General features: G+C 43.6%; 1 protein-coding gene across 1 annotated transcript in view; it reads right to left on the minus strand.

The window, feature by feature from the left end:
* Window positions 1-9,423, minus strand: part of SLC10A6 (solute carrier family 10 (sodium/bile acid cotransporter), member 6) — a 22,536-nt gene extending 13,113 nt beyond the window's left edge. The window contains exon 1 of the mRNA XM_015566173.1: window positions 8,677-9,423. Coding sequence (XP_015421659.1) covers window positions 8,677-9,053 — 377 coding nt within the window. The 5' untranslated portion in view covers window positions 9,054-9,423. The remainder of the gene's footprint in view (window positions 1-8,676) is intronic.
* Window positions 9,424-14,044: the final 4,621 nt, after the last annotated feature.

Consider the following 14,044-nt stretch of genomic DNA (forward strand, 5'->3'; position numbering starts at 1 on the left):
GTCCCTTGACCTGGCATTCCTCACGTGCTGCACGAACTCTGCACCTACATGAGAGCTGTGCCCCAGACTGTGAGCTCTTAGAGGCAAGGGCCTTACTGACCTCCCACCCCTGGGAACCCGGCAGAGCCTCGTGCTGAGGAACACTGCCAGCAGGAGCTCGCTGGATCCTTGCTGAATAAATCCATGAACCAAAGGATGAACCAACTTGTTAATACACTGGTGCTAGAAAATGTTCTTGCTGCCTCCTCACGGGTCATGTGACCGCAGGCGAGCCTTGAAAATCTTAGCAGCATGGCCCTTTTACACTGAATTCAAATGGTAGGTAGGCACCATAGCAAATCAGAGGAATGGAAACTTTCTATGAAAAAAAATCCATGAACCAAAGGATGAACCAACTTGTTAATACACTGGTGCTAGAAAATGTTCTTGCTGCCTCCTCACGGGTCATGTGACCGCAGGCGAGCCTTGGAAATCTTAGCAACATGGCCCTTTCCTCTGAATTCAAATGGTAGGCAACATAGCAAATCGGAGGAATGGAAACTTTCTATGAAAACAATTAAAACATGCTCCCCCCACCCCAACAACAACCTCCCACCCTGGGGAGATGTTTTAAACAGGAAGGAGAGAGCTAGGGGTCATTAACTACCTGAGATGGGTTTCCTTTAAAAAAATATACATATAGTTTATGGGTTTCAGAGAGGAAGGGAGAAGGAGAGAAAGAGATAGAAATGAGTGATGAGAGAGAATCATTGATTGGCTCTCTCTTGCACGCCCCTCACTGGGGATTGAGCCCGCAACCTGGGCATGTGCCCTGACTGGGAATCAACAGTGACCTCCTGGTTCATAGGTCGACGCTCATCCACTGAGCAACACCGGCTGGGCCAAATGTAACATTTTAAGGAGCAGCTATCTATCTGAGTGGTGCTCTTTTCAGAAATCCAGACTTGGGTAATTCACAAGTATTTGTAAACATCCCTTCCCCTCTTTTATTTTTCTATTAAGCAGTCCTGTTTCAAACATGTTTGTTCAATGATTAGAGGTTTATTCTTTGTTTTTTTTCTATTTGAAGAAATCTCGTAATACATGTCGCTCTGCAAGGCTGCTTTTATTTTTCCCCTGTTCACATCATAGACATCCTTTCAGGACATCACACATAGACTAAGTTCATGCTTTTTAAAAATTGCCGAGTATGCCACAAAATAAATATGCCATAATGTCTTCAGTGGCTTTGTTAATGATGAATAAATAGCTTCGAATGTGTTTCCATTGGAAACAATGCTGTAATAAACATGCTCTGACATATTTCACTTGAAATAACTCTTTTATTTCTGTAGACTACATTTCCAGAAGTGGAATTACTATGTCAAAAGTCTTTTATTTTAGGATAGTACCAGATTCTTTCCCCAAAAGACTGCTGCATTTCATAATCCTGCCTACACTGGGTGTGACTGATCCCTTATAATTCCCAGAAGAACATTGAAAAATGCAGCGCGCTGTCATTTTGTTACACACCCGATCTCAATGAGGTGATGTTTACGTTCATGCTTGCTGGCCTCTCGGAGGTCCCCTCTAAATAGCCGTGCTTGTCTGATTTCTTCTTTTCTCAAATGTAGGAGCTCTTTTTAAATTAGGGCATATATCGTCATCTGTAATACAAATATCTCTACCAAGTTGATTGTGTATTTTTGACTATGCTTATGACCATAACCATAATAAATAGTTAACGCTGAGACAGTAAAATCTCTCCTTTTTTTATGGCTTCTGAGTTTCTTGTCTTATTAAAGACGCCTCTTCTCCTGAGGCTATTCAAATACTGCTCCCACTTTTCACTTTTTTATAGCTTGATCTTCTTTTTAACTCATCTAGAAGGTATGTTAGATATGGTATAAGGATGAAGCTACTCTATTGCTTTTCATATTGAGAGGCAACTGTGCCCACACTATTTGCTAAATTAACAATTGTCCACTAACTTGAAGTGCCAGCCTCCTTAGGCATGAAATGTTCAAGAGTATTCAAAATGTTCCTTTTTCCTTAGCAAAAACCAAATTGTTTAAATTTAGGCATGAAATGTTCAAGTGTATTCAAAATGTTCTTTTTTCCTTAGCAAAAACCAAATTGTTTAAATTCTTGCATATATTTCATTCCATTGGACATTTAATATCATTTATCCTGTTAATAATGCTTGCTTTGAGCAAAGACCTCTTCTAGCTAGAGAGCAGATCAAGGAAGAAAGCAGTTTGCCACCGCTCTCAAACCTCTGGATCCTTGAAGAGAGTGCGTCTGGGAAGCGTTTGCAAACTCTGAGTCTGTGATAACACCACATTCCTTGGCTCTGCATCTGGCCGAGTCTTGTTAAGAATTCCGTATGAATCACTTTACCCTGGAACTCCTGGAGAATGTGCAAAGCATTCCCCTCTCCCCCACCCCGTCCCCCAGCCCCCATGGCTTCGGCTCAAACAGCAGAAAGGTAAGATTCGTGACTGGAAAGTGACGTGTGAGATTTATATCACTGATTCTATATCCTTGACTACGCAGGTTACTGCCTCCATCCTTGCACAACTGTTCAAGCCCATGATGCTCACGGGAATGGCAAGAGAGGATCCCGGTGCCCTGCCAATGGTTATAAATGGCAACAAGGCTGGGGAAGCACACGGTGAGCATGAGTGAGTGCAGCGGGAGGTCTCACCTTTGGTTTCACCGCCATGAAATCCCAGCACCGTATAAACAGAGGGCGTGGCTAACTGGGGTTCTCGCTATTCACATAGAGAAAAACTGTTGCCAAAATCTGACTTTGATATAACAAGATCCCACTTGCACTAAGAATGGCATCACCATCCCCAAACTGTTCTAGAGAATAAATAATGAGACAGATTCAGCAAGTCTGGACAAACAAGAAAATCCTGAACCTCCCTTAAAACGTGGAAATTAGACATAATCACATTATGTTACAATGTAGCATCAATATGTGTACCATTTAGCAATTGCGGTTCAATTATTAAGATGTTTTAGTTTTAAATCAATAAAGTCAGAAACTCTGAACTTCACATCTATGAAAGTATATGCTTACTTCCCCACTGAAAATTTTTTAAAAATTATCTGCTAGCGAGATGGACATGGAGTATGCTAGAGCAGGTCAACAGACTTGGCCTTAGAAAAGAGTTCAAGGCCAGGTTTTCCATCCCCAAATAGAAATGTTACTCCTGTCTGCTGCCTCTCAGTAACAATAACCAGCATTTATTGAGCACTACCCGCTAGGCATCATGCCCCATGCTTTTAGGTACATTTTCTCTTCTCATCTATCCTCTACATGTGGATATCATTTCCATTGTAGACCAGGAAACTAAGGAACAGAGAGTTACAGAAACTTACATAACGTCACATGGATTCAATTTAAGTTCTGTCTGTTTTTATTTTTGGTATTCTTGTTTTTCTCCCTCGCAAATATGTTTTTGTTCATTTCAGAAAAGAGAGAGGGAGCAAGAGAGAGAAACATCAATGATGAGAATCACTGATTGACTGCCTCCTGCACGCCCCACACTGGGGATCGAGCCTGCAACCCAGGCATGTGCCCTGACTGGGAATCAACAGTGACCTCCTGGTTCATGGGTCAGTGCTTGATCACTGAGGCACACCAGCCGGGCCTAAGTTCTGTCTCTTAAGGCGATCACTTCTCCACCAGACCATGGCAGACAAACCTGAAGAATCTGAAGTCCTATTTCCAGAGTCTCTGCTGAAGAACCAAGAGATCTTTTAACATTCAAAGGTCAAAATTGACCACTGAACTGCTCAGTGGTCAGAATTTCTCTGCAGCTGAGGACACAAATACAGCCTTAAGGGGACATAGACCTCAGATATCAAACATCAAACTAAAGACATGGGGCCGTCTTGAGTTGCACCGGTAAACTGATTGCATTTCAAGAGAAGTGTGTGTAACACACACAGGCCATCAGAAAGGTTCCTTGTCATTCACTCAGTGTTTATCAAGTACCTACCACCACCAGGCTGGCACTGAGCACACGGAAATGGAAAAACCCTCAAGGAACTTACAGACCTCGTGGGTGAGGCAGATAAGCAGCCCAACCATTGCCAGGCTTTCCAACAGATGAAAAGAAAGAGTGACATCTTTGGTGCTATGGAGAGAGGAGAGGCATCTCCGTCAAATAGTTTCAGAAGGAACATTCAAAACTGGGGTGGAGAGAAGGGGACACAAACTTTATCATTTGCTTTTCTCTTCCTATTGCCACAAGGTGTTTAAAAGACCTCAGATCCACTCCTGGTTTATACCCAAAAGAATTGAAAGCAGGGACTGCAATAGATACTTACAACCCATGCTCATAGCAGCATTATTCAAAATAGCCAAAAGGTGGCAACAACCCAAGTGTCCATGGACAGAAGAATAGATAAACAAAGTGTGATGCAACATGCAAAAAAAAAAAAATGTGATGCTACACAATGGATTATTATTCAGCCTTTTTAAACAAAGGAAATTCTGACAGGCTACGATATTGATGCATTTTGAAGACATTATGCCAAGTGAAATAAGCCAGACATGAAAGGACAAATACTTGTGATTTCGCATCTATGACACCTAGAGTAGCCAAATCCATAGGGACAGAAAGTAGAATGGTGGTTGCCAGGGACTGAAGGGAAGGGGGAGTTACTGTTTAATGGAAAATAAAAAAGTTCTAGAGATGGATGGCAGGGATGATTGTACAACAGTGTGAATGTACTTACTGCCATTGAACTTTACACTTAAGAATGGTTAAAGTGTTCAATTTTGTGGTATGTGTTATTTACCATCATAGGCCTCAGACAGTCTCACTCATTGGTTCTGCAAGTGAGGAAACTGACATCCAGCTTCTCTTTGAGCAGAGACTGGAACACAGACCCCCTACCGCAGTGCTCCTTTGTCTGCCCCACATAATAATAATAACTCATACAGCATATTGTGCCAGGTGGGATTCTAAGCATTTTAAATGTATTAACTCATTCAATCCGCACAACAACCCACGAGGTAGGTTGTTTCTCCCTATTTCGGAAGTGAGGAAACTCAGGCACAGAGAATTTGCGTCATCTACCAAGACACCCAATGAGCAACAGGTCTACTTACTGGTTCCAGAGTGGTGCACTTAACTACTGCACTCCCAGATCTTAGCTATCACGTCCTACCCTCGAAAACAAGAATTCTGTCCATCCTCAGCACAGGAGACTGCAAAAATGTCCCCAGATGTTCACCCCTTTCTCATCCACGCCCTCTGCAGTGTAACCTTGCAGCTTACTGCATCCAGAGGCAGAAACTACTCCTTCTTTCCTTGAATCTGGACTTGCCTTGAAATTTGCATTGGCCAATGGAAAGCCATGAGAGATGATTAAGGGGTTCCCAGCACAAGCCGCAAGAGGTCTGGTATGCTTTCTCTTTTTCAGAGCCCTGCCTCTGTCGTGTGATGAGGTCTAGGCTAGCCTGCTGGAGAATGAGAGGCCAGGTGGAGGTGGCCTCAGCTGAGGCCACTAAGACCAGTCTACATTAGCCAGGGCCCAAACATGTGAGAGAGCCCAGCAAGATCAGCTGAGCTCAGTCCAGAGGCAAGATAATGTCTTCGGTTCTGCATACATACAGGCCAATTGCTTTCCAGAACAACTGGAATGAAGGAAAACATCTGACTTGGAATAGAATCGGGCCAACAGTTGGCTTTCCAGGCTGTGGGAACGGCACAGGCAAAAGAAAGCTGGAAATGTGGGGGGTGCGTTTAGAGACCAGTGAGTAGCCCATTGAACTACAGGCCAATTGTGTTTAAGGGATTAATGGGAAATAGACCTGGAGAAGTAGGTTAGACCTGGCTTAGTTTCTTCCTAAGATACTAAGAAGCCGTCATATGTATCACATGTTCACTTTCTCTTTACAATACCGTAAAGTATTATGACTTCCAGTTACAGAAAAGAGGTCCCAAGTCAAGATTTAAATATAGGCAATCAGAGCCCAGAGCCTGCTTTATCCGCTTACGACAAAACCATGATGGAGAGACTGACGGTGGGAAGAACTTCAGAACTTCGTAAAGACACCATAACAGCCAATAAAGCAATTGTGAGGGCCTGGCCTGAGGCAATGGCAGTGGGGACAGATGGAAAACAATAGCCATGGGTGACATGCAAGGGGACGGGCTACAGGACTAGACAGCAGATTGAGTGAACAAGGTGAAGAATGAAGGGAGTCGCAAGGGACTGCTCAGATGGTGAGCCCGGGTGACGGAAAATGATAGGTGTCGTGATCAGATACTCAGAATGCAGAAACTGGTTCGAACATGTTGATTCTGAAATGCCCTGCATGGAATGAACACGTGGAGGATTGCACGCAGGTTGAATGAACACAGAGTTAAGGCATGAGAAACATGTTCGGAGTGATCTGCATAGAGCTAAATCTCAATTTCTTCATTTGCAAAATGAAGTTGTTGTTCCAGATGCTGAATTATACCCAGCATGAAAAACAGAATTTCTATCTTTGACAATCTATTGAGTTTTACTGAAAAGTTATTTTTATTGGTAATCAAGTGGGAAGGAAAGTAATGAACTTGGATGTTATTTCACTCAATAATACTGAATCTTCCCCTTTTTGCAATTTTTACTGACACTTAAGGTTTTATGATTCTGGTATCTATAAGCTTTTGAAAATCTAATATTTAGTCCCAATTTTAAAATGTCATGTCTTACAGATTATTTTTTGCTTGTTTTGTTTTGTTTGATTTGTGAGACCAAAATCAAATTTTAAAAGAAAAAGGGTACAGTAGCTAATAGTTACTGCATACCCACTATGTGCCTGGCATTCTGCATGTACATTTTCTCCTTAAAATATAGTTTTGTGAGGAGTAAGTAATTTTAACCCAATTTTACAAATGAGGAGATGAGGCTTACAGGTTAAATAATTTGACCAAAGTTAAAGCTAATTAAGTGAAGTAAAGTGAGTTTTATATGTTATAGACTTCCTACTCACTGGTATTTTTATTGCAATGTTGACTAATCTGAGAGGAAGGTAATAAATGTTCTCCTCCCCAGAACAGAGTGGTTGAGAACACTGCTCAAAGATTTCCGCTCCTATTCAGAACAGAGGATCTCGTGTGTAAGGAGCAGGGAAGAAAGTGCCTCAACTGCAGCCTGATGAGAAACAGATGCGAATTCAAATCCGCGTTCTGCCATACCCATTTGTAGCATTTGGCGAGCGCTTAACCCATCTGAGTCACCATTTTCTCAGCTGTAAAACTCCGAAAAATAAAAGGTCATGTACAAGGTTATTATGAGAGCCCAGAAAGAAGGGAAAGGGGCCAATGATGAGAACTCATATCGTCTTGGAGATGATGACTTAAAAAAGAAAGAGAAAGAGAACACGTGAAAGCATCTACCTCATGCCTAATCAGCGTACTCAATAAATATTTCCTTTTTCTTTTCAAAAACTTTCAGATTCCAAAACTTATGGCTGACCTGTGGACTTTAAATAAAGGATATTTATCATTTCCCAATTTTTATGTTCATGATCATCTTTATTGGATTTAAATTAGCAATGCATATCAGTGCGGCCTATTTTTTAATTAGCAAGGCATCAAGTGATTCTTTTCAAATCCCTGATAAGTGGGTCACTAAAACATTGCCATGTCAAAGTTAATTATTGGTCTGTCCCCATTAAAATGTAGAGGTGGCATATGTTCCACATTACCCACTCAGCACACGCAGGAAACAAGAGACCCACCTGTGAGGCTGACTCACTCACATCAACTCCCAGCACAGTCAGCACCTCTGATTCATTCATTCATCGAATAATAAATCTCAACTGAATGACATGCACCTCGAACGAGGATTTACGTTTATACGTGGCTCTTTTCCTGGGCAGGACCTGAAACAGTTTGTTCATCAGTAAGCTAAGAATCTGGAAAGATACTGCTTTTAGCTCTTTCACTTTTCCAATGGTGACTCCTGTATTCTTTCCTCAAATGCTCTCTTCCCCCCCCCCACCCCCATCACAAGATATATGCGATTAACTTATCCTCATTAAAGCATAGATGAGTGATGAAGCCTAACGTCTCCTAGGGGTATTTGATTACGCCATGATTGGGAATAAGGTCACTGGCCTAAATGAAAGGAATAGGATTCTCCCGATAAATGGTAAAGCATGTAAGAAGCAACAAGAAAGGACATTTTTAGTCACAAATCTTTATGCTGCTCTCCAAGTCGACTCAGGAGGCCACCACCGGCGCTTAAACCAGGATACGTCAATCACGTAGCCCCGAGCGCCTTCATTCCGTCCCCACAACACTGATTTCATGGAGTAGGTGCAACACTTGCTGGCAGAGCTACAAGGCCTAGTTCTGGTTATGCCACCACCACCACCACGACAGCTTCCACGGCCCCATCATTAGCTCCTGGGATGCTCAGCTGCTGTCCTGGGAGATACAAACCCAAGCCCTCCACTCAGAAAAGCAGCTGCCTGTCCAAGAGAGGACAACCACAGCAAACGTCCATGTTAAGCTCTGAAAGGCACGTCTTTCCAGGACCGAACAAGTCTCTGTAAACTATTCCCCACTTGGTTCTCCACCTAAAAATTGGCAGTTTTCAACACGAAAGGTGTCAGTGAGCTCCCACCCCCGGCCAAAGTGCTACCAGGGGAAGACTGAGCTCCTGGGGGTAACTTACCTGAGATCCATGTCTCCATCAACCCAGAAGGTGAAGATGTTAGAGACGGTTCCCCCCGGGCAGCACCCCATGATGAGAACAGCAATCGCTTGGATGGGCTGTAGGGAGAAGCTGATGACCAGGAGATAGGCGATAAGAGGCATGAGCCCAAACTGGCAGAGCAGCCCCACCGCAATGCCCCAGGGTCTCCTGATGTGCGACCACAGCTTCCGGATCTCCACAGAGCACCCCAGCGAGAACATGACCAGGCTCATCATCACGGCTAACACCACTGTGAAGACAAGTTTCAGGTTCCCAGGTGCCTGAAACCCCACTGGCAGCTCCTCCTCTGAGCTGTTGGCAGCGCAGGCTGAGCCGCTGGAGCAATTTGTCCTCATCTCTTCATCTCCTTAAGGCAGCATTAAGAGTGAACATCTGCCGAGGCGGCTGGGCATGCCTATCCTGCCGCGTTTTGTAATAATGCAACAAAGTCACACGTGGAGAATCATTCCAATAGCTATTGGCCAGCCAGCTTGATTCACCCTAATCTGATCAATTTCTTTACGACTTCGTAAAAGCAATTATCCTGGCCATGAGACGTATAATAAACTGCGCTAAGTAAGGCTTTCCACTTCTGTTCTTACTCACCACTGAATCTTAAAGAGAAATGAGACAAGCAAACTCATTGTCAAGTGGAGTGATTGGGCTGTGTCGTCAGCATCACATTGTGTTTCAGGAAAGTAGGGTGGATGCCAAGATGTAATTTCTCCAAATTCAGTGGGGATTTCAAAGAGCCAGGATGCAATTTTTTTTTCGGAGAGAGAGAGAGGCTAATTCTGGAAGAAAATAAAAAAAATAAAAAACAAAGTCAATTAAACCAAAGCCCTGTGTCATGAGCAAAGCATTAGCAAAGAATTTCTGTTGAAAATATTAAAGCCAAAGGCTGCCAGTTAAGGACATGGCAGGAGATACTAAGGCTCATTTCAAGAGCACTTTAAAATCAGTCCCCCTTTTTCTTCTTTCCACTTCTCTGAGTTTGTGTCTAAAGTCAATAAGGAAATGCCTGCAAGAATAATGTGATATAAAGCCTGATTATGCCTCATGAAACGAGGAACCTCATTTCTGTTCCCAACATAATGCAAGGGAGCTGTCACTTTCTTTGGGAGGATAGTGCGGCTTTGTGATGCACCCTCGGGCTTGCTGGTGACGTCTGGCAATGCCTGGAGGGAATGCAGTCAAGAGCTCGGTCTGAGAAGCCTCTGAGGTCAGCCTCTGACCACAATGGCCCAGGGCCCCTCAGTGTGTTCTAACCGGGCACCGCTGGCGAAACCAGACGAGGAAAACACGGGTCTGTGAAACTAAACCTCCAAAAACACAGAGGCCACACCCTTTCCCACAGAGAGCAGGAGGTTATTTGTGGGGCAAGGGTTGGCGACAAGGTACACTTTATAAATGCCTCCGCCTGTCTTAAAGGGGAGACTAGCTATGCATTGTTCATGGTTTGATGAGCACATTCTTCATGACAAAATGGGCTTGTTTACTGTATAAAAAAAATATGAATTGAATACAAATGTAAAATAAAACCTATTTGAAGAAAGGATAGATGCCTTAGGCCAAAACACCCGAAAGGCAGCTCTGAAGGTGGAACCCTGCTGGAGGCCACTGGAGGTCAGAGTGATGACTGGCTGCCACCAACTTTTGTTTTATGCTGACAACAAGCCAGCCCTCACGCCCAGCTTGGAGAGCCCGTCAGAGGCAACCCAGAGCCATCTGAGGTGTGTTCACACAGAGCCAAGCCGAGAAATGGACACTCAGGGACCGGTCAAAGCTCCGTGCTTCCAGCCACAATAATGCAAAAGTGCGGCAGAGTTAAGGGGGAGGGGAGGAGGGAGAGAACTAATTTGGGGAGTACCTACTGGGTGACAGGAGCATGCTAAGTGCTTTATGCATAGGTGCCTGTTGATGAAGCAGAACTTTTTCATTGGGTTATTTAATAAGAGAAGGGATCAGACATTTCTTTCTGGATAGCATCAAAAAGTTCCTTGGCAGACCTTCTCTGTTCCTGAATTTACAAATTTAAGAGGAGAGTCACCTGAATTTACAAATTTAAGAGGAGTCAGCACCTCCATTGCTGAATGAGGAGCTGTGCTAGCAGGTGGTAGCAGGTAGCTGAGGAGGCGCCTGCATGTGCTCTCTGCACTGACGGAGCTTCTTAGAGGGACACGTGACCGTGGCCACTACCTTTTGAAATGTATTGTCATCAGGATGTTTCACCTGAATTAGGATGGTTCCAACCGACACCCATTGGCAGGAAAAGATGCCAGGGTCCCACAATCCACCATGAAAGCATGTCTAGACCGTGACAAGTTCCGCTGGATCCAGTCCAGATGTCACACAATGACCGAGCGGTTGTAACCTGAGGAGAAGTAACCTTAAGAGGCCACATCCTAGCAACCATGTTGTGTGTGCCAGGATTGGGACCGAAGGCAGCAGTAAGGGCCATTAGACTGGGTGGGGCCAACAAGTACCAACAAAAACAATAGCAGCTGAGCCCGGCTGGTGTGGCTCAGTGGTTGAGCATAGACCCATGAACCAGGAGGTCATGATTGGATTCTAGGTCAGGGCACATGGCCAGGTTTCAAGCTCAATCTCCTGCTGCGGGCAGGAGGCAGCCGATCAATGGTTCTCTCTCATCATTGATATTTCTATCCCTCTCCCTTTCTCTCTCTAAAATCAATACAAACATTTTTTTATATATATAAAGAAAACAATAGCAGCTGAAACCAGAGCCTACACGTGACTGGTCAGGCTTTTCCAAGTTTCTCTCCATGTGGGGTTGGAAGGGAAATTTCTTTGGAAGAGTAAGCCGCTGGGGTTCTTGCTTAATTTGTAAAGGATATTTAAAGTAGGGGATTCTAAACTTATTGACATATAGAAATTCAAAATTTAATTAGAAAATTTAAAAAGATATGAGCAAACCTATACCTTGGGGTACAACCTTACCCCCGGCTGGTGAGGCGGGTCATGGGGTCCTACTGAATCTTCTCATCCATTCTGAGAGGTATGTGCTATGATGCTGCACTTCACAGGTAGGAAACAAAGGCCTCATGGGGCTACGTGATTGGTCCAAGGTTACTAAGCAAGTAAAATAACCACAGGATTGAAATCCCAGTGTGGCGCTCAGCCTGCTCTCATTTCCCTGGAGCAGGCTGAAGTGGGAGCTATGGAAAGCAGTCTGGAACACAATCGTGCCAAAAGACTGACAACCACGCAGGGGTAAAACACTATTTGGCATAAAGGCGAAGAAAAAAAACCACCAACCCCTAATCTTTCATTCCATCGCATACTCTCATAAATGTATAAGGCACCTGAACATGTCCAACATATATGCACCTTAATTTTGAGATCCAGTTCTACAAATCACAGAAGTGTTTCATGTATTTCTGTTCTCTGCAATGAGAATCAGGGGAGAAAGAGAATCTTCCGCAAAACCAACTGGAAGGCCTGTGCTCTTCAGTCTGGAAATGTGAACACTGAAGGGAAGGCACGAAAAGGAAAGGTAATCAAATATGGCTGCGGAGTTGTTCTCCAAATTGAAAATTACCGCAAGGGGGAATTTCTAAAAGCTTGAAGGGCATAAAATAGCCTAGAGGCTCCAGAAGAGTTCCAAAACAAGTTTGAAGAAATTAGTCGTAAGGAAGCGGAAGCAGTTTACTCGACATCACACAAGGTAAAAAGCGTAATTCTGTATTTAAAAAAAACAAACTTCAAAAAACAAAAATCACTATCACCTCACAGAAAAAAATATAAAAGAGAGAGAGAGAGAGAGAGACCAATGATTTAAAAGAAAATTTACAAAATCATTAACAGGCAGAGGGATCAATATCACTAATCATTTTTTAAAGTACATTAAAATATGTTGCCTATCAAAAAGAAAAAAAATTAAGATAAATATCCCTTACTGACAAGAGTTGAGTGAAAGACACATTCTCATACACTACAGGTAAGATAAAAAAAATTCACACAACCTTTCTGGAAAACTCTGGCAATATGTACTAATAGCCTTGTCACAAAAAGCTGTCTTAGTAAATAAGCTGCAATACTGGCAAAAAAAATGTATTATTATATATATATTATGCCTATATATAAAGGCATTGTTATTTATAAGTACATTCTTACTTATAATAGCAGTATTATTTAGAAAGCAGAAAACTGAGAACCACTTAAATGTCCAAAGTAAAATTTAAGTAAATTATAGTACAACCATACAATGAAATATTATGGAGCTATTTAAAATGTAAACATTTTAACAAAGATAAATGTGTATGTTAGAAAATTTAAGCAAAAATAAAAATCGAGATCAAATGGTATAGACAGAATTCTCAGTCTGGCTAATGTGGTTCAGCTGGTTGGAGCCTTCTCCCGTGCACCAACATGTTTCAATTCCCAGTCAGAGTACATACCCAAGTTTCTGGTTCAATTCCCTGACAGGGGGCCTACAGGAGGCAGCCAACTAATGTTTCTCTCTCACATTGATAGTTCTCTCTCTCTCTCTCTTTCTCCCTCTCCCTCTTCTTTCCTCTTTCTCTGAAAAAATCAGTAAAAACAGATCCTCAGGTGAAGATTTAAAATAAATAGCATTCTTCTATCCATCTATATATATAAAAGCCTAAGCAACCAGAACGACTGAAATGACCAGTCGCTATGACGTGCACTGACCACCAGGGGGAAGACACTCAATGCAGAAGCTTCCCCCTGGTAGTCAGTGAGCTCCCACAGCCAACCTCCCCAGACAGCCAACCTCCCCTGGTTTCGCCCCCGGCCGGCAGGCCCCAATCCAATCACCCAATTGGGGCCAGGCCTCAGGCTGGGATGGGGAATGGGGGGGGGGGTAGCAGCGGATGTGGCCTCTTTCCCAAGGGGGCTGAGAGCCGGCTCCCTCCTCAGGGCTGGCGGCCAACCTTCCTTGCCCTGTCCCTCCTCCTGGCCGGCAGACCCTGATCAGCCCACTGCCCACCCACCACAGTGGCGGCGTGGCAGCAAGAGCGGGGGGGGCCAAGGCGGGGAACTGCATGGTGGCAGGGTGTCAATGATGGCAGCATAAGCATCCAGCATCCGTTCCTTCTGCACCGAGCCCAGCGACCATTACCTCCTCTCTGGTCTGGCTTTGATTGGCTTGGCGCTGATTGGCCCTGATCACCAGCCAGGCCTAGGGACCCCACCCATGCATGAATTTTGTGCACCAGGCCTCTAGTGTTAAAATAATAAGCACAGAAAGAGACTAAATGGAAAGGATGAAAAACTGTTGTAGTGATTGCTTCTGTATGTAAGACTATGGATAATATTTTTCTTCTTTATACTTTTTGTATGATCTAGTATCTTTGAAATG

The sequence above is a fragment of the Myotis davidii genome, unplaced genomic scaffold (assembly GCF_000327345.1).
Source record: "Myotis davidii unplaced genomic scaffold, ASM32734v1 scaffold662, whole genome shotgun sequence".
Lineage (NCBI taxonomy): Eukaryota > Metazoa > Chordata > Mammalia > Chiroptera > Vespertilionidae > Myotis > Myotis davidii.